At 52.8% G+C, this 25,198-nt stretch overlaps 1 protein-coding gene across 1 annotated transcript in view; it reads right to left on the bottom strand.

Moving 5' to 3' along the window:
- The window catches only part of PEDS1 (plasmanylethanolamine desaturase 1), a 28,908-nt gene extending 4,365 nt beyond the window's left edge, over positions 1–24,543 (bottom strand). Inside the window, exons 1-5 of the mRNA XM_084887128.1 lie at positions 24,313–24,543; positions 16,953–17,072; positions 3,939–4,030; positions 3,069–3,213; positions 1,050–1,262 (exon numbers count right to left, since the gene is read on the bottom strand). Coding sequence (XP_084743254.1) covers positions 1,050–1,262; positions 3,069–3,213; positions 3,939–4,030; positions 16,953–17,072; positions 24,313–24,436 — 694 coding nt within the window. The 5' untranslated portion in view covers positions 24,437–24,543. The remainder of the gene's footprint in view (positions 1–1,049; positions 1,263–3,068; positions 3,214–3,938; positions 4,031–16,952; positions 17,073–24,312) is intronic.
- Between the last annotated feature and the right edge of the window lie 655 nt (positions 24,544–25,198).

Here is a 25,198-nt window from a genome sequence, read left to right as displayed (position 1 = left end):
ATATCCAGGAGGCTTGAGTCTTCTAAAGGCACACATGGAGATGATAGGTGAACCTAACCTGGTCTGACCTGATAGCACCTTATGTACTTCACCTTGGAAGAAATCCAACTAGCCCTAGGAAACGTGCTCACCTGATCCACTCACCTCGCTGGTGGCACTGGCCCATTACCAATGGCATGTGTGCCTCCTCACCGTTCCTCAGACACTCTAGGCATCTTCCCGCCTCAGGACATTTGCACATGCCAGTCCCTTTGTTTGAACTGATCCTTCCTTATTTATTTGCAAGTATTTGTACTCCTACCACATTCCAGCTTTCTGACCTCCTTATATGCACAGCTACTTCCCTCTTCCCCCCACACCCCATGCCTCTCTGCCCTTCACCCTGCTATGTTTTCCTCTGTAGCATTTCACAGACCGGGACTTTGTCATCTCTCTTGTCACTCTATCCCTCAAGCACTCACTCCAGCCGCAATAGCCTCCTTGCAGCTGCTCAAACAAAAGTGCATGCTCCTGCCTCAGGGCCTTTGCACCCACTGTTCCTTCTTTCAGATCTGCATGACTCTCTCCCTCAGTTCAAAGTCACTTTCTCAGTGAGGGCTTCCCTGACCACCCCTCTTAAAGGGCGAATTCCCCATTTCCTTCCACCTCTGCTTTATTGTCCTCCATAGCAGTTAGCACTGTCAGATGTGGGGCTTGTTTGTTGTCTGGAATGTCCCCTATCAGAATGTAAATGCCTTTAAGACAGGATTTTTGCCAGTTTTGTTGAGTGCTGTGTTCTACGCCCAGAGCAGTGCCTGGCATAGAGTAGGTGATTAATACATATTTGTTCCATGAGGTGGGGTCTTGTTTATGGCTGTGTCCTTAGCACCTAGAAGAGTGCCTGGCATATAGTAGGCGCTCAATAAATGTGTTCTGAGAGAGCATTCCCACAAGGCAAGGGCTGCATGACCTTCCACTGTGCCCTGTGCCCTCCGGACCCTGAGGATCCGGATGGAGGTGTAGCTGGAGGGGGAGGGGGTGACCTGTCCTATGCTGCCTTACAGCCGCACCTGTGGTGATGCAGAAGTAGGTCTCGTGGGGTGAGACGTGGTGGATTCGATGGTGTTTACGTGGCAGGATGACATGCCAGTCCTGCAGGAGGACAACCCAGCGTGGCAGCCCAAAGTATGTGTGTGACCACTTGTGAATCTGGTTGGTGAAGGTGCCAAAGATGATCAGGCAGAAGACGAAGCATTCCCAGGCGTACAGCTGCTCCAGGGCTTCTGCAGGGGGGGGAGAGGGTGGGTACATAATTGTCACATGGGGTTGGGGTTGGACCACCAGTCTGACCCTTGCCACTCACTCCGGGTAGCTCCCACACCAGGGTAGCACCCAGACCTCTTTCCAGCCTCCTGTGTGGCCTCAGCAGCAAGCTCAGACTCGCCTTCTGCTCAGTGGGCTGATAACGAATAAGCATAAATAACAATAATGTGGGCTCTGAGTTGCAGCGCTGGGCTCAGATTGCTGCTATGACATTTCTTGGCTGTATGAACCTGGGTCAGTGACCTTGCCTCTTGAATCTTAACTTCCTCATCAGTAAAATGGGAATAAGTTGCCCAGCTGGCATGGTTCAGGGTTGAGTGTTGACCTATGAACCAAGAGGTCATGGCTGGATTCCCGGTCAAGGGGACATGTCCGGGTTTCAGTCTCAATCCCCAGTAGGTGTGCAGGAGGCAGCCAATCAGTGATTCTCTCTCATCATTGATGTTTTGTTTTTTTTTCTCTCTCTCTCTCCCTCTCCCTAATCAATAAAAAAATATTTTAAAAAATGGAACTAAGTCTTTGTCCAGGTTCCCTAGAAGCACAGCCTGAGGAGGATTTGGGGGCATTGTGGTTTATTGGGGGTGGGGGACTGAGGGAAATCCTCTCTTCTGGAGAAACATCTGAGGGAATGAGGGAAGTGGGGCAGGGGAAGCGCTAAGCAGAGATGGGGTGGGGGAGTCTTGCCTCAGCAGATACTGAGGGGGACTCTGGAGTGTTAACGGCTCCATAGAGTTGGTCCCAAACAGCCCCGGAGACAGGGAAGCATCGATAAGATTGTCAGACCTCAGAGGGGAGGTAGGGGAGGGTGAGGGAAAGGGAGAGAGATCCACCAAAGGCCTATAAGCCTAACCAGTGGTCATGGACAACAGGGGGGTGGAGGCATGTGGGGAGGGGTTTGGAATGGGAGTGGGGGGAATGAGGACAAATATGTGATAAAGAAATTAAAAAAAAAAAAAAAAAAGGTATGGGACACATTAGGCATAAGGCTCAAAAGGAAACATTGTCAGGTCATGTAAGCAATAAAGGCATATTAAAGACTGAAAAAAAGAAAAAAAGAAAAAAAAAGAGAAAGAAATGAGGTGTTTGTAGGTGTTTCCTGTCACTGGCTTTAGGCTTATCGCCCTCTGCCCTAGCATAGCAGCTCTCAGTGAGGGCCGGTTCCACCCTCGGGAAGAGGGTGTGGGAGGGGCACCGCAGTACCTACTGCCAGGGACACTCATCACACCTACCCACAGGGAGGCTGCTCTGAGGTCAGGGAGGTGTTAAATGGTTAAAACTCATTCCCCCACCTGACAGATAAAGCTCAGAGAGATGAAGTGACTTATTTTGGGACAAGTTCCCTCCCTAAAATAGGTAGGGCGGAGATCTGAATGCAGGACTGTGGATACTCTTCCCACTAAGCCAGGGCGGCAAAACCAGCTCTTAGGCAGGTAATTCCAATAAGCAAGGGGGTGGGGGTGTGGGACAGCAGGGAGTAGTGGGGACGGTGGCAAACCGGACAGAGGGCCTTCCTGTCTGAAGGTGGCAGCTGCGCTCAGCTCCAGCCCAGTGAAGAAGCCCAAGGCCCATGGTGGCCAGATGGGATTGTTTAAGAGAAGCCGGAAACACAGGCCTTTATGTCCAATACCCCAATTGTCCATGAAGAGAACTAATTCCTTATAACACTGTGAGGCCCCAAGCACACACACAAGCCACAGGAGGCTCAGGGGCACACGGGTGTTAGTCTCCGCGGCCCCCGGAGGCCCACCCCCAGCGGGCACGCTCACCAGGGCTCTGGGTGCGTAGCTGGTAGGCCATGTTCAGCAATGGCAGCAGCGTCACCAGGCAGTTGTCCCCGTTGGTCTCGATGAAGTCATGACGCGTGATGGCCGTTGGGTCGATGTGATGCTCCCGGAACGGCCGGATGAACGCCTGGGGGGGACAGGGAGGCGGGCGTGAGGACAGGTCCAGCCGGTCTGTCTGTGCCAGTGGTTCTCAACCTTCGTGATGCCGCGGCCCTTTCATACAGCTCCTCATGTGGTGACCCCCAGCCATAAGGTTATCTTCGCCGCTACTTCCTAACTGTAATGTTGCCTCTGTTAATGCATCGTCATGTAAATATTGGTGGTGGTCTTAGGCTCTACAGCAGCAGTGCTCAACCCGAGGGTCCCCTAAGGCCACCGGGAAACACAGATATCTACATGACGATTCATTCACAGTAGCAACATTAGTTATGAAGTAGAAGCAAAGATAATTTTACGTCCCCACAACATGAGGAACTGTATGAAAGGGTCGCGGCATTAGAAAGGGTGAGAACCACTGGTCTGTGCTGGCCAGCCACTCCCAGTCTCCAGCACATGCTTAACTCGAGCTCACCTCCGTGGCTTTGGGATGCCAGGACATTCACACCATGCTCGAGGCCACAGACCCTCCCAGTCTTCACAGTCTAGTTCTAGCGGGAGATAAGTCAAAAAGACCTGGCAGGGACCCCGGGCTGGTCCTGCTCCCCTCTGGGCCTGCCTCCCCCCTGCCCCCTCTTTCCCACCCCAAGACAGGGAAGCAGAGGCTCGGACAGGAAAGGGAACTCGCTCACCCAACGTCAGAGAGCCCGGCTCCCGTCCAGAGGAGACGGGCTGGGGCTGGGCCAACATACGCACCTTCCCCACAATGGGCAGCTCCACGGAACCCCACGTGTCGGCTCCCCAGTGCACCAGGCCAGACAGGAAGTCAGCGATGAGAGCCCCTGCAACTGTGGACGAGAACAGAGTGAGGATGGCGAGGGGGGCGGGGGACACACACGGACACCTCGCCCTCTGCCCGGTCCAAACCGGGGAGTGGAGCGTTCACTCATTAGTTAGGGGAAAGGCTGGACCTTCTCTAGGTGGGGGCTCTTTCCTGGGAATGGAGCCCCAGTCTGGCTCCGGCCCTTGGCCTGTCCTGCCTCAGGGGAGGTGTGGGGACGGGGAGGATAAACTGGGCATGCTCAGATCGGCCTAACCTTTCCCTGGGAGGAGCTGACCCTCAGCTGCCCCCACGGGGAAGCCCGCTCTGTGACAGTGTAGCTGGTGACGAGAGGGAAATGTCTTTCTGGGGTTTGGTGTCAAGAAGTACTTTACCACTAAGACCGGTTTGGCTCAGTGGATAGAGCGTCGGTCTAGGGATTGAAGGGTCCCAGGTTCGATTCCGGTCAAGGGCATGTACATTGGTTGCGGGCACATCCCCGGTGGGGTATGTGCAGAAGGCAGCTGGTTGATTTTTCTCTCTCATCGATGTTTCTTGCTCTCTATCCCTCTCCCTTCCTCTCTGTAAAAAAAATCAATAAAATATATATTTTTAAAAAGAAGTACTTTACTGGCTTATTTTGCTTAGCACAACAATCTCCAGGGGGATAGCTGTAATACTCTCAACAATGAAACAGAAAGAGAAGTACATGAGGTGCCGACAGACACCACAGTCCCCAGTCCTACCTAGCTTTTATCAACAACAACCATGGTCATTGGCACCCAGCAGCCCTTTCCTTATCCTTGCTCTCAACTGGCTCAGAACTGGAGTGGGGTCCCCTAAGAGACCCCAATACCACTCACTCACTTGAGGGTTTAGTATGATCCAGAGGTTAAGAGCTATCAGATCTGTACTCAAATTCCAGCTGTTGCTCATCAGCTGTGTGATACTGGGCATGTTACTTAACCTCTCTGTGCCCCAGTTTCTTAGAGATAGAAATAGATGATGATGACTTAAAAAAAGAGGAACTATAACTTCTAGTACTTTCTTAGTGCCAGACACAATGCTTTACATGCTTGATTTCAACAAATTCTTATAATCTGTTAGAAGTTGGTACCATTTTTATTTTTAGTTTATAGAAATGGGAACGAAGGTTTGGAGAACATAAGCTACTAGAACAAGGTGGCATAGATGGCAAGTGGCAGAGCTGGGTCCTTACCCAGCCTTGAGGATCAAATCTAACACAACAGGATAAACCATCACCACTGTACACCTGGGGAAACCGAGGCAGAGAGGCGAGCACCTGTCCATCACACTCCCCCCTTCACTGCATCTCAGCCCTCCTGCTGTGCTCCCTTTCCCTTGCACACCCTTAATGTCTTGGGTCTTCACATTGGCTTTCCCCGCGGCCTGGAACATTCTTTCCTAAGATGTAACACAGCTCACTCTTCACTTCCTTCTGTTCTTCACTCAAGGCCTCCAGGGACACCCGATCTAAAATTGTACCTGTTCTTGCCCGGCCAACATGGCTCAGTGGTTGAAGGTTGACTCATGAACCAGGAGGTCACAATTCGATTCCTGGTCAGGGCACATGCCTGGGTTGTGGGCTCGATCCCCAGTGTGGGATGTGCAGGAAGCAGCCGATCAAGGATTCTCTCTCATCATTGATGTTTCCTCCACCCCCACCCCTCCTTTCCTATCTGAAATCAATAAACATGTTAAAAAAATAACAAAATAATAAAACAAAATTGTCTCCCCTCTCACCTTCCAGCATTTCCTATCTCCTGCCTCCTTTGTCCAAGCGCCTGTCACCTTGGACTTCTTTTTTTCTGATTACTGTGTCCCTCTTAAGGATGTCAGCCCACAAGGTCAGGGATTTTAGTCTTTTGTTTATGGCTGCCTCCTGGTTCCTGGCACTGATCAGGGGGTCTGTACATACTCACTGAATTGATCAATGTAAACGGGAAGTACTCGGTACACAGTAGCCCCTCCATGCCTATTATTATCGATGCTGTTGTTATTCGGTCATTTAGTCTGTAAGCCGCATTCTGTGAGACCCTGTCCTGTGCACCAAGCTCCGGAACCAGATGCACCAGACACTGAGCTCCCTGACTCTGGGCAGACACAGGTGGGAAAAGCTATAAAACGATGCAGTTCTCAGTGATTGCAAGTGTAGTCCACTGGTCATGTGACTTCAGGCACGCCCTTTCCCTCCCCCTCCCCACACCAGTTTCTCGGGTGAACTTGTTGAAGGCCCAGCAAGGCCATTTAAGGGTTCTTTGAGTTCTGCGAGAGCCCTCGGCCCCTTGGTGACGAGAGACCAGGTCACTGGGCCACTGTGGAGGCTGCAGAAAAGTCCCCGGAATGGGGGTCATGAATGAGGGGGCAAGAGTGGGCATGCAAGTCACTATGGGCATGCAGTATCTGGACCCAAGTTAAAGGCTGGCCGTGAGTGAAGACTTTCCGGAGGCCTGGAGCCTCCATCCCATGGATATCAAACATGGGACAGACAGTGGGGGCAGGGAGACACAGCTCTCTGTAGGCACCTGCATGTTCCTGGTGTCAAGACCTGGCGGCAGGAAGGGACAAGCACTACCTCCTGGCATGCAGAAGCTGAAAGGTAAGCCACAGGTGACACAGGCGGCTGGGTGGGGAGGGTCAGGGCTTAGCAGGGCCCTCGGGGTGTATACTCAGGGCCCCACCCAGAGCTGGGCTGTCCCCTGGATGACAATGCCGGGAGGGTGGACCGGGGCAAGAGTCAGGGAGGCCAGGGAGACAGGAGACAGGGCTTTGCACTTGCTGTTTCCTTGGCTGGCACCCCGCCCCTCCCTAAAGGCTCCTCCTCAGCCTTTCCGTTCAGGGCAAACATCACCCAGCCCCCGGTGACAGCCAGCCTCTCAGCAGGTGCTCTGGGTCACGTCTCTGTGCTTCATTTCCACCACGGCACTTGTCAGGACAGGAGACGGCGCCATTTATTATCCCTCCTCTTGGGTAAGGAAAGGGGCTCTGAGAAGTTGTCCCCCCTCCCTGGAGTGGTAGCCCTGGCAAGGGAAGAGGCGGGTCTATCTGCCTTTAAAACCAGCACCCTTTTCATGTCCTTGAGCTGCACCTCGGTAAGTGCAGGGGCATTAATAGAGCTCCTAGTGTATACTACAGGATGCTCTGTACACACTACCTGTGTCCACCAGGAGCGACAACAGGGTATGTGGATAAGAGCTAAGGTGAATCTAGATCAAGAATCAGGGGCCTCATCTCTTGCTACTATATTGCTGTGCCACCCTGGACAAGTTCCTTGCCCCCTCTAGGCCTTGGCGTCTTTACTTACATAATGAAATAACTCCTGAGGGTCTATCCTGACAACTCTGACTAACAATGCCATTATCTATCTATCTGTCTATATGTTTTAAAAAATATTTTTATTGATTTCAAGGAGGAAGGAAGGAGAGAGAGACAGAAGCATCAATGAGGAGAGAGAATCATTGATCGGCTGCCTCCTGCACACCCTGCACTGGGCATTGAGCCCGAAACCCAGGATGCGCCCTGACTGGGAATTGAACCATGACCTCCTGGTTCATAGGTTGATGCTCAACCATGAAGCCAAGCTGGCTGAGCTATTTACTTATTGATTATTTATCTCCACCTGGGGATATTTTTTCCATTGCTTTTCAGAAACAGTGGGCCTGGCCTGTGTGGCTCAGTGGGTGAGCGCTCCCAACTTGGGGGCAGGGAGCAAACTGCAACCCACGTATGTGCCCTTCACCCGGAATTGAACGTGCAAACTTTCAGTGAGCGACCAATGCTCTAACCACTGAGAAACACCGGCCAGGGCTACTGATGGCTCTAACTGCTGCCTATACGTGAAGGCAGCCTCTCAGTGAGTGTGACCTTGTGCCCCTAATTTTCCTCTGGCCCCTGTTCCACGTAACCACTGATCTACCTCTTGTCATAGATGGGTTTTGCATATTCTAGAACTTCACATAAATGGATTCACATAAATAGTATGTGCTTTTATGAGTCTAGCTTCTTTCATTAGCATAAATGCTTCTAGAATCACCCATGCAGTTAATGCATCAGCAATTCGTCCTTTTTATTGCCGAGTCATATTTCATTGTCTGGAATGTGTTTATCACAGTGTGTTTATCCATTTTACTATTGGATGTCTGGGTTGTTTTCAGGTATGAGTTATTTATTATATTTGTTTTTATTTTATTTTTTAAATATATTTTATTGATTTTTTTAAGAGAGGAAGGGAAAGGGATAGAGAGTTAGAAACATCGATCAGCTGCTTCCTGCACACTCCCTACTGGGTATGTGCCCAAAACCAAGGTACATGCCCTTGACCAAAATTGAACCTGGGACCCTTGAGTCTGCAGGCCGACGCTCTGAGCCAAACCAGCCAGGGCTTCAGGTATGATTTAAATGTCATACCTGAATGTCTGGGAAAATGTCCATCTATAAACCTGTGTGTAGACATAAGCCCCATTTCTTTTGGGTGAAGATTTCAGCTGCTTATTTTTACTTGACATTTGTTGGATACTTTAAGTATGAGGCCCTATGCCAGCACCTTAAATGTTTTAACTTTTTAAATCCCTACACTGTAACAAGGCCAGTGCTAAGCTGGTTACACACCTCATCTGTAATCATCCTAAGCATTTAATCCTCCCAGAGGACAGAAATAACAATAAAAACAATACAGATGTCCCTGACTTATGATGGTTCAACTTAGGACTTTTCAACTTTACAGTGGTGCAAAAGGGATACACATAATAAATAATGACATTTAACAATTCATTATAAAAAAGCTTTGTGTGATGATTTTGCCCAACTGTAGGTTCATATTAAGTGTCCCAAACACATTTAAGGTGGGCTAGGCCAAACTATGGTGTTCACTAGGTTAGGTGTATTAAATACATTTTTGAGCTTTAGCCAGTTTGGCTCAGTGGATAGGGTGTCAGCCTGCAGACTCAAGGATCCCTGGTTCGATTCTGGTCAAGGGCATGTACCTTGGTTTCAGGCACATCCCCAGTAGGGGGTGTGCAGGAGGCAGCTGAATCGATGTTTCTCTCTCATCGATGTTTTTCTTTATCCAACCCCTTCCTCTCTGTAAAAAATCAATAAAATGTATTTAAAAATAAATAAGTACATTTTTGAATTGTGATAGCTTACTGGGCTGTAACCCCATCCGAAATGGAGAAGCACCTGCATTAGAAAGACAATGTTTGTTTGTGGCAACAGTTAACACTGGAGCACTTTCGTGCGCCTGGTGCTATAGGTGTTAAAAAGTGCATTGGGGACCATAGCTCCCCACACCTTAAATGTGGGCTGTGCAGTGACTTCCTTCCAAAGAGAATGCCCTATGGAAGGGGGAGGAGAAGACTGTGCAGTGGAGAAAGTTGGCAAACACTGCCTGGGCCTGGGGCATGGTCAACATCACAATGCTAAGTCATGTTGATAGTATGCACCTTGCTATGATGTGATAAAAATGGCAATTTAGCCCAGCTGGCGTGGCTCAGTGGTTGAGCATTTACTTATAAACCAGGAGATCAGCGTTCGATTCCCGGTCAGGGCATATGCCTGTGTTGTGGGCTCAGCACTCTGTGTGGGGCGTGTAGGAGGCAGCCGATCAATGATTTTCTCATCATTGATGTTTCTCTCTCTCTCTCTTTCTCTCTCTCTCTCTCTCTCTCTCTCTCTCTCTCTCTCTCTCTCTCTCTCTCTATTTCTCTCTCCATTCCTCTCTGAAATCAATAAAAATTTATTTTTAAAAGATGACAATTTACCTCTGAGTTCTACCTCTCAAAACATGTTACCCAATCTAAGAAAAACACTAGACAAATTCCAGTGGAGGGGCATCCGATGAAATTCTGATCCTCAAAACTGTGAAGGTCACTGAAAACAAGGAAAATCTGAGAAACTGTCACCGTCAAGAGGAACCTGACGGGACATGACAACCACATGTGATGTGGAATCTTGAATAGAAGGTGGACATTAGGTACAAAGGCCACCTGAACAAACTATGGACTTTAGTTCCTAATGTACCTGGTATATTGGAACAGTAATTATAACCAACGTATGGTACTAATCCTATATAATAAAAGAGTAATATGCAAATTAACCATCACCCCACTACACCCACCAGCCACACCCACCAGTCAATCAGAGTGAGTATGCAAATTGACCCCAGCCAAGATGGTGGTGGCCCCAGAGAACAGGAGGGAGGGTTGGGTTTCCCTGGCAATGGAGGAAGCCAAGCTTTCCACACACCCTGGTGGGCCCAGGCCTCCACTCAAGCATACGAAGTTTCAATTATAGAAGGTAAATAAACTACAACAGAAATGGCAGCAGTCACAGAGCTGGAAGAGCAGGGGTTAGGGTTGCCCCAGGCAATGGAGGAAGCCAAGCTTCTGCAGCACTGGCCAGCTCAGGCCTTCACTCCAGGCTATAAAGTTTCGATTATAGAAGATACATAAATTCCAACAGAAATGGCTGCCACCACTGAGCAAGCAGGAGGCTTGGCTCCACACCAGGCTACAAAGTTTCAATTGTAGAAGATAAATAGACTCCAGATACCAGGGCCTCAGCTTGGGTCGCTGGGGGGCGTGGCTGGCCTGCAAACCACCACAGGCCCCTCGCCCAGGTCACCCCACACCCCAAGAGAACCCCACCCTGATCCAGGACATCCTTCAGGCAAACCAGCTGGCTCCCACTCATCACCAGGCCTCTATCCAATCTAATAAAAGAGTAATATGCAGATTGATCATCACTCCAACACACAAGATGGTTGCACCCATGTGGTCAAAGATCCTGCCCCCATGTAGACACAAGATGGCTACCACAAGGTGGCCAGCAGGGGAGGGAAGTTGGGAGAGACCAGGCTTGCAGGGGAGGGCAGTTGGGGGTAATCAACCCTACAGGGGAGGGCAGTTAGGGGTGACCAGGCCGGCAGAGGAGGGAAGTTGGGGGCAAACAGCCTGGCAGTGGAGCAGTTAGACATCAATCAGGCTGGCATGGGAGTGGTTAGGGAGTGATCAGGCTGGCAGGCAGAAGTGGTTAGGGGCAATCAGGAAGGCAGGCAGGCGAACAGTTGGGAGCCAGCAGTCCTGGATTGTGAGAGGGATGTCTGACATCCTAAACAGGCAGTCAGACATCCCTTGAGGGGTCCCAGATTGGAGAGGGTGCAGGCTGGGCTGAAGGACACCCCTCCTCCCCCTGCCCTGTGCACGAATTTTATGCACCGGGCCTCTAGATCCTAATCAGGGGAAATTGGGAACAGGGGTTTATGGCAACTCTCTTTACTATCTGCTCATTTTCTGTAAATCTAAAACTGTCCTGGCCCAGCCAGTGCGGCTCAGTGGCTGAGTGGCAACACATGAACCAAGAGGTCAATTGTTTGATTCCTGGTCAGGGCACATGCCTGGGTTGCAGCTTCAATCCCCAGTAGGAGGATTGCAGGATGTTTCTTTCCCTTCCTCTATCTCTAAAAATCAATAAAAACATACTTAAAAAAATAGGTGTAAAACTGTTTTAAAAGTAAAGTCTATTAAAAAAAAAAAGTGTATTATCTCACTTCATGTGTACTGTGATGGGCACTGTCATATCTTGACTTCCAGAGGAGAAAATGAGATGGGGGTAAGGACTGCCCAGGCCACACAGGGCAGCCAGGGCTCCTAGCAGGTGGCCAGAGACCATAGCACGGTGTTAAGGGCGACACTGAACCTTCCTGTTCAAGTCTGGGAAATGCAAATTTTAATAGCACTCACTTCACCGAACTATAATAAAATCAAGTTAGTGAGATGGGCTAATTAAGCCAAGTGCTTAGCATGGTCCCTGGGACACAGTAAGAGCTCCCAGATGTAGCTATGGTTGGTGGTTTAAACATTCTCTCCTCTCAGAGCCCTGGTCTTGTCGCCTGTCACATGACCAGCACCGGGCCTTTGCGGGCTGCGGAGCCGGGAGGGATGTAAGCTAGGACAGAGGTCAGGAATCACTTTAGGGGAGAGTGAGTCTCCCCTCTGGGAGGACATGGCTCCGTGCTCCCCAGGCCTCTGCGGATGGCCGCTGTTAGACTCCAGGCCTGCTGCCGGAGGCTGCTTTGACGGGGGCAGGGGTGGCAGAGGCGGCACACAGAAGCTCCTTTGTCCCAGTCGGGGTGGTGGCTGGCAGCCGGCTCACCCTGGGGATGGCTCTGGTCGGTTACCTCCCGGTCTGCAGGACACTGGGCTGGAGGTAGGAATAGGGATGGCTCACTCCAGGCTACCTTGACTCACTGGGTGACCTGAGGCAAACCCTGGGCCCCTTGGTGGGGGCCCACTTTCCACAAGTCACCCAGCAGGGCCTTCTCCGCCTCTGCCCAACTCGGGGCCTGGTATGGAGACAGAGTGGACACTGCTGAGGGCTGTGGTCCTGAGCCAAACCCCAGCGTGGAGCTCAGAATCACATGGAGAGACACCACCTGACCTAGCGGGCCAGCCATGACCTGAGGCCGTGTGACCTGTGTCCTCTCTGCTGACCTTGCACTCGCTGTGCCCCCTACCTGCAACGCCCTCTCCTGTGTGTCTGTCTGGCAGAAACTCCTATTCTCTCTTCCAAAGCCCGAGTCACAAGTCCACATACTCTTTCTCTCCTTCCCCCAACGCAGCACAGCTCAGGGCTTCCGGGCTGTTCACTCGTTCACTCATTCATCCACAACAATGGTCTTGGTCAGGTCTCTAATGTCTGACCACTGCCCCCTCACTGCCCCACCCCCCACCCCCGTCTTCTGGAAACATATTCTCCTCCTGCCGTGCCTCCCGCCTCTTGGCTGGCTCGTCCTCCAATCCCCAACCTGGAATCACCAGTGGCCTCGGGCTCTGCTCCCACTCAGCTCCTGGGGGCACGCTGCCAGCACCTGAGCTTCAAACACCATCTCTACCCTAGGGGTGTCGAACTCAATCAGAGAAGGGGCCAAAATCTAAAATCCAGCCTAAATCTCGGGCCGAATGGTTTACTGAACAGTCATAAACTGACAATGTCATAAACTGACAGCGGAGTGCAGTGATGACAGCGTGGTGCGGGCCACATTGCAAGGCCTGGCGGGCTGGATTTGGCCCGCGGGCCTTGTGTTTGACACATGTGCTCTAGACCTCCCAGATTTAAAAAAAAAAAAAAAAAAAAAAAAAAAAATATATATATATATATATATATATATATATATATATATATATATATATTGGTTTCAGAGAGGCAGGGAGAGAGAGAGAGAGAGAAATATCAATGAAAAGAGAGAATCTTTGATCAGCTTCTTCCTGCACGCCCCACACCAAGGATCGAACCCACAACCTGGTCATGTGCCCTGACCGGGAATCGAACCGTGAGACTGACGAACCTGAGCCACGCTGGCTGCTAGGCCGGGCCTCCCTGATTCTGATCTCTCGCTGCCTTCCCTGATTCTACACTGGGATTTCCAGTTCGCTTCTAGACAGACAACCTCCCTTGGCTCGCAGGCAGGCATTTCACGCATCTACCCTCAAGCCAGCTCCTTCAGCTCACCCACTCAGGCCAAACGCCTGGAGTAGCCACTGACCCCACCCCTCTCACCTCCACAGCCAATCTGGCAGCTCACCTTTCACGGCTCACCCCTAAAATGACGACTTCTTACCACCTCCTCTGCCCTACCCAGGTCTGGGCCACCATCGCTGCCTCCTCTCTGGCCCTTGTTCCCTGCCCTCTCCGTTTTCCCTGGGAAACTCACAAAGGACTGCTCACAGCTCTTAGAATAAAACCCCTGGTCTCTTCTTTATTCCCAAGGCACTGGACATACAGCAGCCCCAGGGCCTTTGCACCTGCAGTTCCCTTTGCCTAGAATACCCCTCACAGAGATCTGCCAGGCCCGTGCCTCACCTCCCAGGTCTCTACACCGATGCCGCTGACCTCACTCTTCCCCGCCGACTCCCTTATCGTGATTGTATTAGCAGCATTGCACCATCTGGTTGCGCTTTTTACCTGGCACCTTTTCATGCTTCTGCTTTTTCTCGTTTCAAAGGCCTTGCAGGGGCACCTGGACCTCTGGGAGATAATGTTGGACGGGGGTGGGCCCCGTACGAGGCACGGTGCCCTTACATCCTTCGCAGATAACGTAAAAATCAGCGCAGCTGCTTAAACTGATTAGGGACTGTGTAAACACTGCTATCGGGATTGTCTGTTCTTATCAGCCCAAAGGCGAAGGTTTGAGATTGGGAAGCTGCAATCAGATGCACTGACTGGACAGTCAGAGATCTCCTGGGCCCAGGGCCGGCAGCTGCCTGGGCCTAACCCTGGAAGGGACTGACCACCTGCCTCGGATGCCCGCTGTCCTGGCCCAGATGACACACACATAGGCTTGGAGGCTGCTGATTCTTTGCCCAAGCGGGGCCCCCTGTCTAGAACGCCCTCTCCTCTCAGTGCTGACTGGTGGCTGCATAGTCAGTCCCTGGTTCAGGAGCCACGCAGATCTGAATACGTGATCCCAGACGCTGCTGCTGCCTGGGTGAGGGAGGGCCAATGGGCAAGTCTCCTGGCTACTCAGAACCTTCTCACTAGGCTGCCACCGAGAGTTAAAAGTGCCCAGCCTGGGGCCTGGCCTCACAGGCACTCAGGAAATATCCACCTTTAAACTGGCCACTGAGGCAGAAGGCCCAAGCCCTGGTGAGTGGGCCTTCCACCCCTCTGCTCAGTCACTGGCCCTCTCAGCAGTTATGCAAACCTGCATTTTGCCCTCACACTAGCTCCAGGAGGCAAGGACTGTGGGCAGCTTTGCTTAAAAGATGTGGAAAAGGAGGCTCAGAGATGCAGTGACACCTGCCCAAGGCCACACAGTCGAGAGGTGGTGGAGCCGGGACATGAGCCCAGGTCTGCAGGGGCCTGCTTGTAGCCACCTCAGATGGGGCTTTAGGGCTCACACTGTCTGCATTACTGCCTCTGAATGAGAGGCTGGAGGTGCAGGTCCCGCTCACTCCTGGGCAGAGGGGCACATCTGGCACATCTGGCTCCTATGAGTGGGGCCCAGGCTCCCCACCACTGGATGGATGGATTAGTCTCCCCTCCAGCTGGCCTGGCCCCCTAGCACATGCTCACTCCTACCCCAGACCCTGATAGCTTATTTAGCCTGAGCACTACTGGCTTAGGTGGCCAGAATGCTTTTAATGAGATTGTGGGAGTGAACGATACAAGTGGAAACAGTTACTTAAGAACTAGGTTGTGCCAAAACCGGTTTGGCTCAGTGGATAAAGCGTCAGGCCTGTGGACTGGGGGGTCCCGGGTTCGATTCCGGTCAGGGGCATGTACCTTGGTTGTGCGCACATCCCCAGTGGGGGGTGTGCGGGAGGCAGCTGATCGATGATTCTCTCTCATCGTCGATGTTTCTAGCTCTCTGTCCCTCTCTCTTCCTCTCTGTAAAAAAATCAATAAAGTATATTAAAAAAAGAAAAAAAGAACTATGTTGTGCTTCCGACTTGAGGTGTGTATGACTCTGAGCCAGTCCATTCTCAGAGCCTGTTTCCTCAACTGAAAAATGATGATAACTGCAGCCTCTACCTCCGAGGCCCTCCGAGGCTGTGGATGGGTGTAGACTGACCGGGAGAAAACACTCAGTAGGTACTAATAAGTTGCAGCTTGCTCACTCATTCATTCATTCATTCATTCATTCAACAAATATTTATCAAGCACCTACTGTGCATGGTCTTGTGCTTGGGGCTGGGGACATAGTGGCAAACACACAAAAATCTCTACTCCCAAGAAGTGGACATTTGAGTAGGGGAAAACACATAATAAGCAAATAAAGAAATATCTACACTAATAAAAGAGAAAGATGCAAATTGACCATACCTCCATGATGCCCACCAAACAATCAGGAGTGAGTATGCAATCAAACCAACAAAATAGGGGGGTAATTTGCATATGCAGACACAGAGTGAAGACTGAAGCCTCCGCTGAAGGTTTGGCGTAAGTCTCCGCTGTGGCCCAGGTCCCGGGTGCCAGCAGCCAGGGGAAGGAAAGCCTATTGCACGAATCCTCTAGCATTGTGTAAAAGAGTAGGGTGAGGGGCTAGTGTATGACAGAACTGCTATTTTTGAGGAGTAATTGGGGGCTTCCTGAAGAGATGACCTCTGTCTGAGCAGAGAATTGAATGAGGTATCAACTATGTAGATATCTATAGGAAGTGTTCCAGGCACAGGGGAAAGCATATGCAAAGGCCCTGAGGTAGGAGTGTGTCCAGTCCATGGCAGAGGCACGGCGAAGAGGCCAGTGTGGAGGGAGCAAGGTGAGCCAGAGAAGAGTGGAGGGAGATGAGGTCTGAGGAGGAGCTGGGGCCAGGCCTGCTGAAAAATTGGTTCTTCACTCTTTTTTTTTTTTTTGTATAGCAAAGGTGGAGATTTATTGAAGAACAAGTATAGACTCCCATGTGGGGAGGAGGAGTGAGTCCCACAGAACAGATCCCACGTGGGGAGGGGGAGAGAGTCCTGAGTTTCATTCTCAATATACAGGGGAGAGCAGGGGAGTGGCATGACATGACTGAGGTTCTAACTGGGGCCTTCTAGCTGTGGGGGGGGAATGGAGGCAAAGGTGCAAGTGGGGAGACCAGGGAGGAGGCTCCTACAGTCCAGGCGGGAGAGGATGGTGGCTGGACCAGGGTGGGGACAGTGCAGGGAAAGAGTAATGGTTGGATTCTGAATGCATTTTGAAAGTGGAGCCAGGAATATTTGCTGATCCTCTGGATGTGGAATGGGAAAGAGAAGCTACGGATGACGCCCAGGATTTTGGCTCAAGTGACAGGTGCCGCTGGTTGAGATGAGAGGCGGAGTTCCCACAGCACGTACCGACTCTGTGTGCACACACAGGAGCACGCAGTACGCACATGTACACGTTGCCATCAGAGGGGCACAGACACTAGGTACGTGGAAACGGAGGCAGGCAACAGAGCCATGGGCACTTACCGACACCCAGCATCACGAAGGGCGTGTGCTCCCAGCGGGCCAGCAGCAGCAGGTGGACCAAGTTGTGGGCAATGAGGCCGAAACACAGGACCACACAGCACCACTCCTGGAAGCGCTTGCCTGTGGGGAGAAAGGGGACAGGTGAGCGTGGAGGGCAGCTTCCAATTCTCAAGAGAAGCCAGGGGGACTGTGCCCCCTCCCCACGTGGGAGTCAGTTCAGGGACCCCTCTCCCCATGCCTACTTGGAAGTCTGTACTTGCTCTTGCTCTTCAATATATATGTATATATTAAAAAAAAATGCTGCCACATATTTTTAATAGGCACATGAGCTTGGACAAGCTGATTTCCTTACTGCAGCTTTGTTTGAGGTGTCAAACCATTGGAAATAACCTAAGTGTCCATGGCCTGAGGGACCAGCCAAATTAACCTGGCCCACAGCATCTCTGCAGCCAGAAAAAAGCCAGGCTGTGCACATATTAGTATATCCAGGACACGCCAGGAAGCACAAATAGGAATCATTTAATCAAAAACAAAACCTACAGTTAAGACTAGCTTTTCACTTCTTTTTGATTTTAAAATTTGTGAAGTACTATCAAAAGTCTTTTCTTGTCATTTTAAATAAAAAATTTAAAAAGTAATAGGAAATAAAAATAGCATGTGGGTGACACAGAATTTGTGACAGGGCCTCCGAGAATACTGCTTTCCCAGCAGCAGGTCTCAGGGCGTGGAAGACTCTTCATGATAATGATTCAACATCCACTAAGCAGTCACTATGTGCCAGGTACCTGCTGAGGTGATGCTACTTTGCAGATGAGAAGTCTGAGGGTCAGAGCGGTCCCAAGGAAGTAACTCAAAACTACCCAGCTAGTCAGCTTCAGACCAGGATCCTGTGGCCAGAGGATCTGGCTCCTGAGACCTTGTCCTGTTGTCCCTGGCTGCTCCTGCCGTGGCCCTGACCACATTCTGGGACAGAATCACCTTAGACAATAGACCAGGCAGTGAGTGATTGGCCATCAAAGGGGCCAAGGCACAGAAAGTTTCCTCCTGTATCCGACCTCTCCTCTCTTTAGTGCTCTGGATGTGCTGTTCCCTTCGCCCCCCTACACCAGGCCCTTAAAAATCTCCACCTGGGCCCTAACAGGTTTGGCTTGCGAACTCAAGGGTCCCAGGTTCGATTCCGGTCAAGGGCATGTACCTTGGTTGCGGGCACATGCCCAATAGGGGGTGTGCAGGAGGCAGCTGATCGGTTTCTCTCTCATTGAGGTTTCTAACGCTCTCTCCCTCTCCCTTCCTTTGTGTAAAAAAAAATCAATAAAATATATTAAAAAAAAAAAAATCTCAACTTGGAACCCCTGTCTCTAGGAAGCCATCCGTGATTCCTCCTCTGACCCCAGGGCTCCCCCAACATAGTGGGACTGTCACTGTGTGTCCAAACGTGAACTCAGGAGGCCTGTCTGCTGTGTTTACCAGGACCCTGGCACACAGGTGGTGCTCAATAAATGCTTGTGGCATAAAACCCCACCATGATAATCCTAAAGGAAAAACTGCCAGGCTTTGTCTTTGGGCTCCCCTCCCCAAAGCTGCTTGGGAAGGAAGCATCCTTTGATCCTGGCAGGTTCAGAGAGAGAGAAAGGGCCTTGTCCAGGTCCTACGACAGCGAGCTGCTCCCTGAGTCGGAGGGGAGGAGCTGCCCGCTCTGTGCCCTGTGAAGAGACCAGGCTTCAGAGAGGGGAAGGCTGTGCCCCTTCTCATACAGATGAGCACAGTGAGGTCCAGAAATAGCAACAGGGTGCATGCCGCAGCAGAAGAGAGCCTAGGGCCGTGGTCGGCAAACCGTGGCTCTCGAGCCACATGCGGCTCTCGGGCCCCTTGAGTGTGGCTCTTCCACAAAATGCCACGGCCTGGGCGAGTCTATTTTGAAGAAGTGGCATTAGAAGAAGTTTAAGTTTAAAAAATTTGGCTCTCAAAAGAAATGTCAATTGTTGTACTGCCGATATTTGGCTCTGTTGACTAGTGAGTTTGCCGACCACTGGCCCAGAACCCCTTGCTTCCTGCTTCTCGGTCAGGGGCTGTTTTCTCTGGGTCATGCGGCCTGCCACCGCAGCAGCCCCAGCTAAGGACACTATGATCTGGCCCAGCAGGGCCTTCCCCACCTGGTTCCTCTTTGTGGCCAAGGCCTGGGGATCAGAAGCAGGAAGCATGGGGAGGGGCTCAGCTGGGGGCGGGGACAGTGATTCCACAATGCCGACCTGTCTGCTCCCTGCCCAGCCTGGCAGCAGTATTGGCCAGGCCCCTCTGGTCATCTGAGTTTTTGAGCCTGAGATAAAATGACAATAACAGCAACAATGGATGAAACCACGGAGGCCTACCACTGCTGGGGTGCCAGCTTTAGCCCACATCAGAGATGCCACAGACCCACTCCCTCTAGCATATTTGCTCTCAGTTAAAAAATAAATAAATAAATAAATAAATAAAAATAAAATATATATATATATATCTACACACACAAAAATCCCATGAAATTCCCATTCATAGGACTCTGGACTCCCTGGGCAGCAGTGGTTGCCCCATCAGAAGGGGGCAAGAGTTCCCAGTTCACCCTGGTCCCTCTCCTGGGGATGGCCTCATATTGGGTGGCTTTCCTTGGTGGCAGTCCTGGCCAGGCCTCTGATGACAGCCTGAATGTCTGGGCCTGTCCTGATTCCAAAGGTTGCCCAGCTCTCCCCCCCCTGCCATGGAGAATGTCCCGGAATCTGAATATTTTCCTGTCTAAACGCTCCTTGGCCTCTGGAATCTGGGTCCTTCTGTAGATCAAGGCCTCAACTTAGATCCATAAAAAAACCCCATCTACAATAATAAATGGCCTTCATTAAGTATGTCCTACATGCCAGGTACAATGCCAGCAGTAACCTCAGCCAGCCCTCACCATACTCCGTAGACCTTTGCTCCATCCTTCAGAGGGAGAAATGGAGAGGTGAAGTGACTTACTCAGAGTCACTTGAGAGTCACCTAAGTTACAGCCTGGACAGTCCGTCTGACAGGGCCTGCATGGTCAAGTGGTTTACATGCTGCCACTTTACAGATTGGTGGACTGGAGCCCAAGGAGGGGAAGGGCTTTGCTCCAGACACAAGCGCTCGGGCTGCCTCTGGCAGAGCGCTGGGCCTTGTTTTCTTGAGCCACCCCTGGCCTGGCCAGGCCCATGATCTGGGCTGTTACAGCAGTGACTGCGGGCTGGCCTGGGGAGGGGGCTGGATGTGGGTGGTGGCCGTGGAGGGCCGGCAGGTGCAGGGGAGGTCAGGAGTCAGGCCTCGGCCATCTCTGCTTTCCCGGGGCAGGCTACAGCCAGAGCCCTGGCATCAGGCCCAAATCTTGTAATTCAGTCAGACAAGCTCTGAACAACTTGCACTTCTGATGGCCTTTGGCCACAAGGAGACCCTGGGCCTCAGGAAAGTGTGGACAGGAGGGAGGGAGAAGACAGAAGAGAGAGGGAAAGAGATTGGAGGGGGGGGGGGAGGGAAGAATGATGTGAGAGAGAATAGGAAGCAAGAGACAGAGATGAGAAACAGATAGAAGAAAGAGAAAAACAGATACAGGCACAGATTATCGGGACACAGAGAATAAAAGAGAAACAGCATGGCCAGAGGGAAGGAGAGACAAAGAAATGTGAAAAGAACAAGACTGACGGAGGCAGAGAGAAAGCTTGGCCCAGAGTGTGGCAAGGACCAGGCCTGGCCAGGGAAGGGGCCCCATGCCTCTGTCCCCTGGCTTTGGTCAGGCCCACGTGGGGGACTGACCCCAGGCTCAGCTCTGGGACTACAGGCCAGGACCTCCGCTCAGTGCTCCCAACACCCTCTACCTTTCCTGTAACCCCGTGCTGAGAGGCCCGGTGCCTCCCAGGGCAGGGGGCACCTGCAGTTAGCCAGTGGGGAGATAAACAGCTGACTCTAGAGAGCCCTTAGAATCCACCCCTGGGGCACCTGAGAAGGGCCGTACACAGAGGCAGGCATCAGCTGGCACCTGCCTCACCTCCTGGCTTGCCCATGAGGCCAGGGGAAGCCTGCCAAGCCCGCCAGGCCTTTCACAAATCCTGCCACCTGGCACAGGACAGCGGCTGCTGCGATACTGAAATCCAGAGGGGAGCAGGCTGTGGGACGCTCTGGCTCCGGGCCTGCAGGCCCAGGCCCCAACTCCTTGGCTGGACACTCGGGGCCCATGGGATTGGGCTGAGGCTGCCTCCCCCCTCACCGTTTCCTCCACCCCACACCGTGCTAATCCGATGACTCACAGCTCTCTGCCCAGACAGTGCCCACTCTCTCTGCTCTGCTGACCCGCACTGGCTCCGCTCCTGCACGCCCACCTGGGGCTGGCTCACTGCCACAGGAGAGACTAGGAACACGGAACCTAGAACGTCCTCTACCAGAGAGTGTTCTGGTTCTGGCCCCGAGGACAACTGGCGGGGTGACCACGGGCAGGGAGCTATTCATTGCTAAGCCTCAGGAAATGCTGTTAAGGTGGACCGCATCCGTGGCCTAGCCAGCGTCCCCTCCGGTACGGGCAGGGGCAAGCCCAGTCCAGGCAAGGCAAGTGCAGGAAGAACATGCTCTTCTCAATGAGGAGGCCATGGTGTGTGTGTGTGTGTGTGTGTGTGTGTGTGTGTAAGTGTCTCAGTTCCCTCTCCTGTAAATGGAATTCATGCCAAGGGGCTCCTCAGACAACTGTAGTGAGGATGACACGGGGGCATGTGAGGAAAATACCCAGGACATGACAGGGCTCAATAAGTTGTTTTTGCCTTGTTACTGTTGCCAACTGTTACAGTGCCAACCCACGGCTGGCCCCCGGAATTTCAAGAATCTAGTTCTGGAACCCAGAAACGTCTCCTACTTTCCCTTTTCTGCTCCAACCCACAAGCCTCCGCGCTGTTCCAAAGACATCCCAGGCACACTCCCACCTCAGGGCCTTTGCACTTGCTGTGTCCCTAGTCTGGACTAATGGTTCCTCAAATATCTTTATGCACTTCAGGTCTCTGCTCAAACGTCACCTGCGAGGCCTTAACTGCCCCCGTCTAAGATGTCACTGCTCCCAACATTTCACTCCCCCTTTTCTGCTTATACATTTGTTCTATAGGACTTGTCACCCCTGGGCAAATGACGTATTCCCCTCCTATCATTGGGCTTACTAAAATGCCAGCCCCATTTTTCCTGCTTTGTTCACCGCTTTGTCACCAAGGTTCTAGAACAGGGACTGGGACAAAGCTGCTTAGTATGTAGGTGGCTCATGGTATAGGTTAGACCCAGAGAGATCAAGCCACACAAGGAAGGGACAGAAGGAAGCTTACAAATTTGGAGAAACCAGTCTGGCCAGTTTCCCTCCTTCCACTCCTCATACCCCAGCCCCCAAACTCCAGGTCAGGAGGAGTTAGGCCATGGCTGCAGGTCTGTGGTACCCAGAGGTTGTCTGTGGTACCAGATCCCTGCACGGCTATTCTTCAGAGAGTGACAGGCCCTTGGCGACAGCAGAACCAGACAAAGATGCAATCATGGTGGGATGGGGAGATGGTGGTCCCTGGGGGAGGCTCAGAATGCCCAGGTATGATTTGGCTGAAAGCTGGTAGGGTTTACTTGTGTGGGCAGGGATGGGTGCAAAGGAGAAGGCCTTTGAATGCTAACCCTCGATACCCAGGGGATGACTCTGAGGACCAGAGAGGTGAGGCAGCTTACTTCGAGATTCACAGGCAAAGTCAGACTATGGTGTTAACAACAGGGAGCGCCTACTCTAGGCCAGGCACTGTGCCAAAGTGGGTGATCTTATTCCCTCTTCCTGGTGACACTAAGGAACAAATAAACTTTACCTTGTACCCATTTTAGAGGTGAGGACACGGATGCTTAAGAGAGGGAGAGTGGCTTGGCCCTAGGAAGTGCAGGAGTTAGTCCATAGGCCGGGTATTTTGGGAAAAGGCTGAAGAAACCATGACAGCAGGGGCCATGGAACTGCAAAACATGGAATTACAAGTTCAGAAAGGCCTCTGCTGGTCCTGAAAGAGAAAGCAAATGGCCCACTGTCATGTAGCCCCAGTCATGACAGAGAGAGCACGCAACCCAGGCCAGTCAGGCCGAAGGTGGGAGTGGACCTTTGCTCACCCCAGGCCAGGGCTGTGCATGGTGGCAGGTGTTAAAATGCCAGCATGTTTGACAAACAAAGCTCGGAGTTAAAATGCCAGCATGTTTGACAAACAAAGCTCCGAGTGATGACTGTGTTCAGCAGAGGAGCCAGCTCCCACTCACCTGACTCTGGAGTTCGCAAAAGCATTTCCTTAATCCCTGGGGACACTTGGCCTTCTTGGGGCTAGACAAGGAGATTCCTGGGGCTCGGAAGGCAGAGAAGGTGAGGGGGGACTGATGTTGCTGGAGCATCATCAATGGTTGGCACAGGGGTAAGAAGACAGGGGCCTTGGCCTGAGGGCAGAATTTGAACAAGCTTCTCTAAATTGTGGTCTAGGGATTATGTGTGGGCTCCACACACAGGTCCTAAGGGAGGGGGCTAATATACCCATCCACATGGGGGAGGGGAAAGGGGTGGAGTTGTGGCTTGTGTATGGGAGGAGCTTAAACTGGAGGGTTCTCAATGCCCTTCCCACCAGGAATTCTGGAATACCCGGTGAGGGGCTGGGTGTCCTTACCCAGGGAGTGGTTGGGGGCAGTGATGGAAGAGGGGAGGGAATGGTGGGTGGTCTGTACTTTCAGCCTCTGAATCTATAACTAGGATGGGTTTGGGGGTAAGGGCGCTTGGGGCATTCGGTAGCTAGGGGCCCTTGCATTGAGGTTCCTAGAGCAGGGGGGTGATGTGTCCTGATTTGGGGGCTGAGGTCACTGTTTCCAGCCCAGGACCCCGGCTGAGGTGCAGAAGGGGGCATAGGGTGTGAATGCTGGATATGGGAAACCTGGGATGGGTGTAACTTTCAGGGGCTCAGGGGCAGAGTTTGTAGCTGAGGAGCAACCTCCAGCTCGTAATGGGCTATGGGGTGTGGTGTCTCTAAGTCCAACGGCGGTCTTTGCAGCCGCAGGTGCCCAGGGGCTCGGAATGGGATCTGGGGGTGCGATGGGAGCTCAGGTTGTAGTCCTGGGAGCTGATGTTGCAGTTCCTTGATCTGGGGAATCTAAGCATCCAGAAAGCCTCGGGGCTGGCTTCTGGCTTGGACTTGGAAGTGGTGCTGGGATGGGGGTACCCAAACTTGCCACCTAAGCCGAGGCTGGAGTTCTGCATCAGGGCCTGAGGCCGGGGTTCCGACCTGGGGACCCGGGATTGCTGCCCGCAGCCCGATCTGGGCACTGCAGGCCCGGAGGGGAGCCCGAAGGTCCTTACCTGGCGAGTAGAGCGCGGCCAGCTCGCGGGCCCCGGCGTGCTGCGCGCCCCAGCGCCGGCCATACGCCGCCTCGTCCTCGTCGAGCCCCGGCTGCGGGCCCAGCCCGTCCTCGGCGCCTTCCATGGTCCCGGGGCCGGCGGTCCCGATGCGCTCCGCTAGCAGAGGCGGCAGGGCCGCGGAACCGCGGCGAGATCACGCCGCCAATGACCGCCCAGCGCCGAGGGAGGCGCCAGCACCGGCGGGGGCCTCGCCCGGCCGCGCGTCACAGCCAATCACAGCCCGCGCCGGGGACGCGCCGGCCAATCAGCGGCCTCCGAGCCACAACCAACCGGGGCGCGCCGGAGGTCGGGCCGCAGCTGGGCGCAGCTGGGCGCGGAAGCGGTGGGCGGGGGCGCGTCCCGGCCGCCTCGCTCCGCCCCGGCTTGAGCCCCGGAGCCCGCCTCGCGGAAACGCGGGCCGGGGCGCCTCCCAAGTCAGTGACGGCTCGCGGTCCGGTCCTGCCCGGCCCGGTGTAACGTGCCGAGGTCGTGCGGCGCCGCCCCTGGAATCGGGCATTTCTACAGCGCGCACCGACGAGCGCCTACTGTGTGCAAGGAACGCGAGGGCGCCGGGCCCAGGCCAGGGGCCAGCGCTTGGTGGACGCTTGGAACAGAGCTCCCCGGCTGGAGCCTGGGCACGCTGGGCGGGCTTATGGGGCCCGTCCGCGGGTTAGGGGTTCGAGGACCGTGCGTACCCCTGTTGTGCCCGCCCGTGCCGTGCGCCCTGGAGGAGTGCGCCCTGGAGAAGAAACGCCTGACCCCCGGAGCTCCTGTCCTCCTGAGGGAGAGGACACCGGACTGATGAGAAGGACATTAGGCTGCACTATGAGATTTTGGTGAGCGCTTA

Source organism: Pipistrellus hanaki, assembly GCF_964339955.1.
Source record: "Pipistrellus hanaki genome assembly, chromosome: 6".
NCBI classification, from domain to species: domain Eukaryota; kingdom Metazoa; phylum Chordata; class Mammalia; order Chiroptera; family Vespertilionidae; genus Pipistrellus; species Pipistrellus hanaki.
This window is presented reverse-complemented; position numbering and strand designations above follow the sequence as displayed.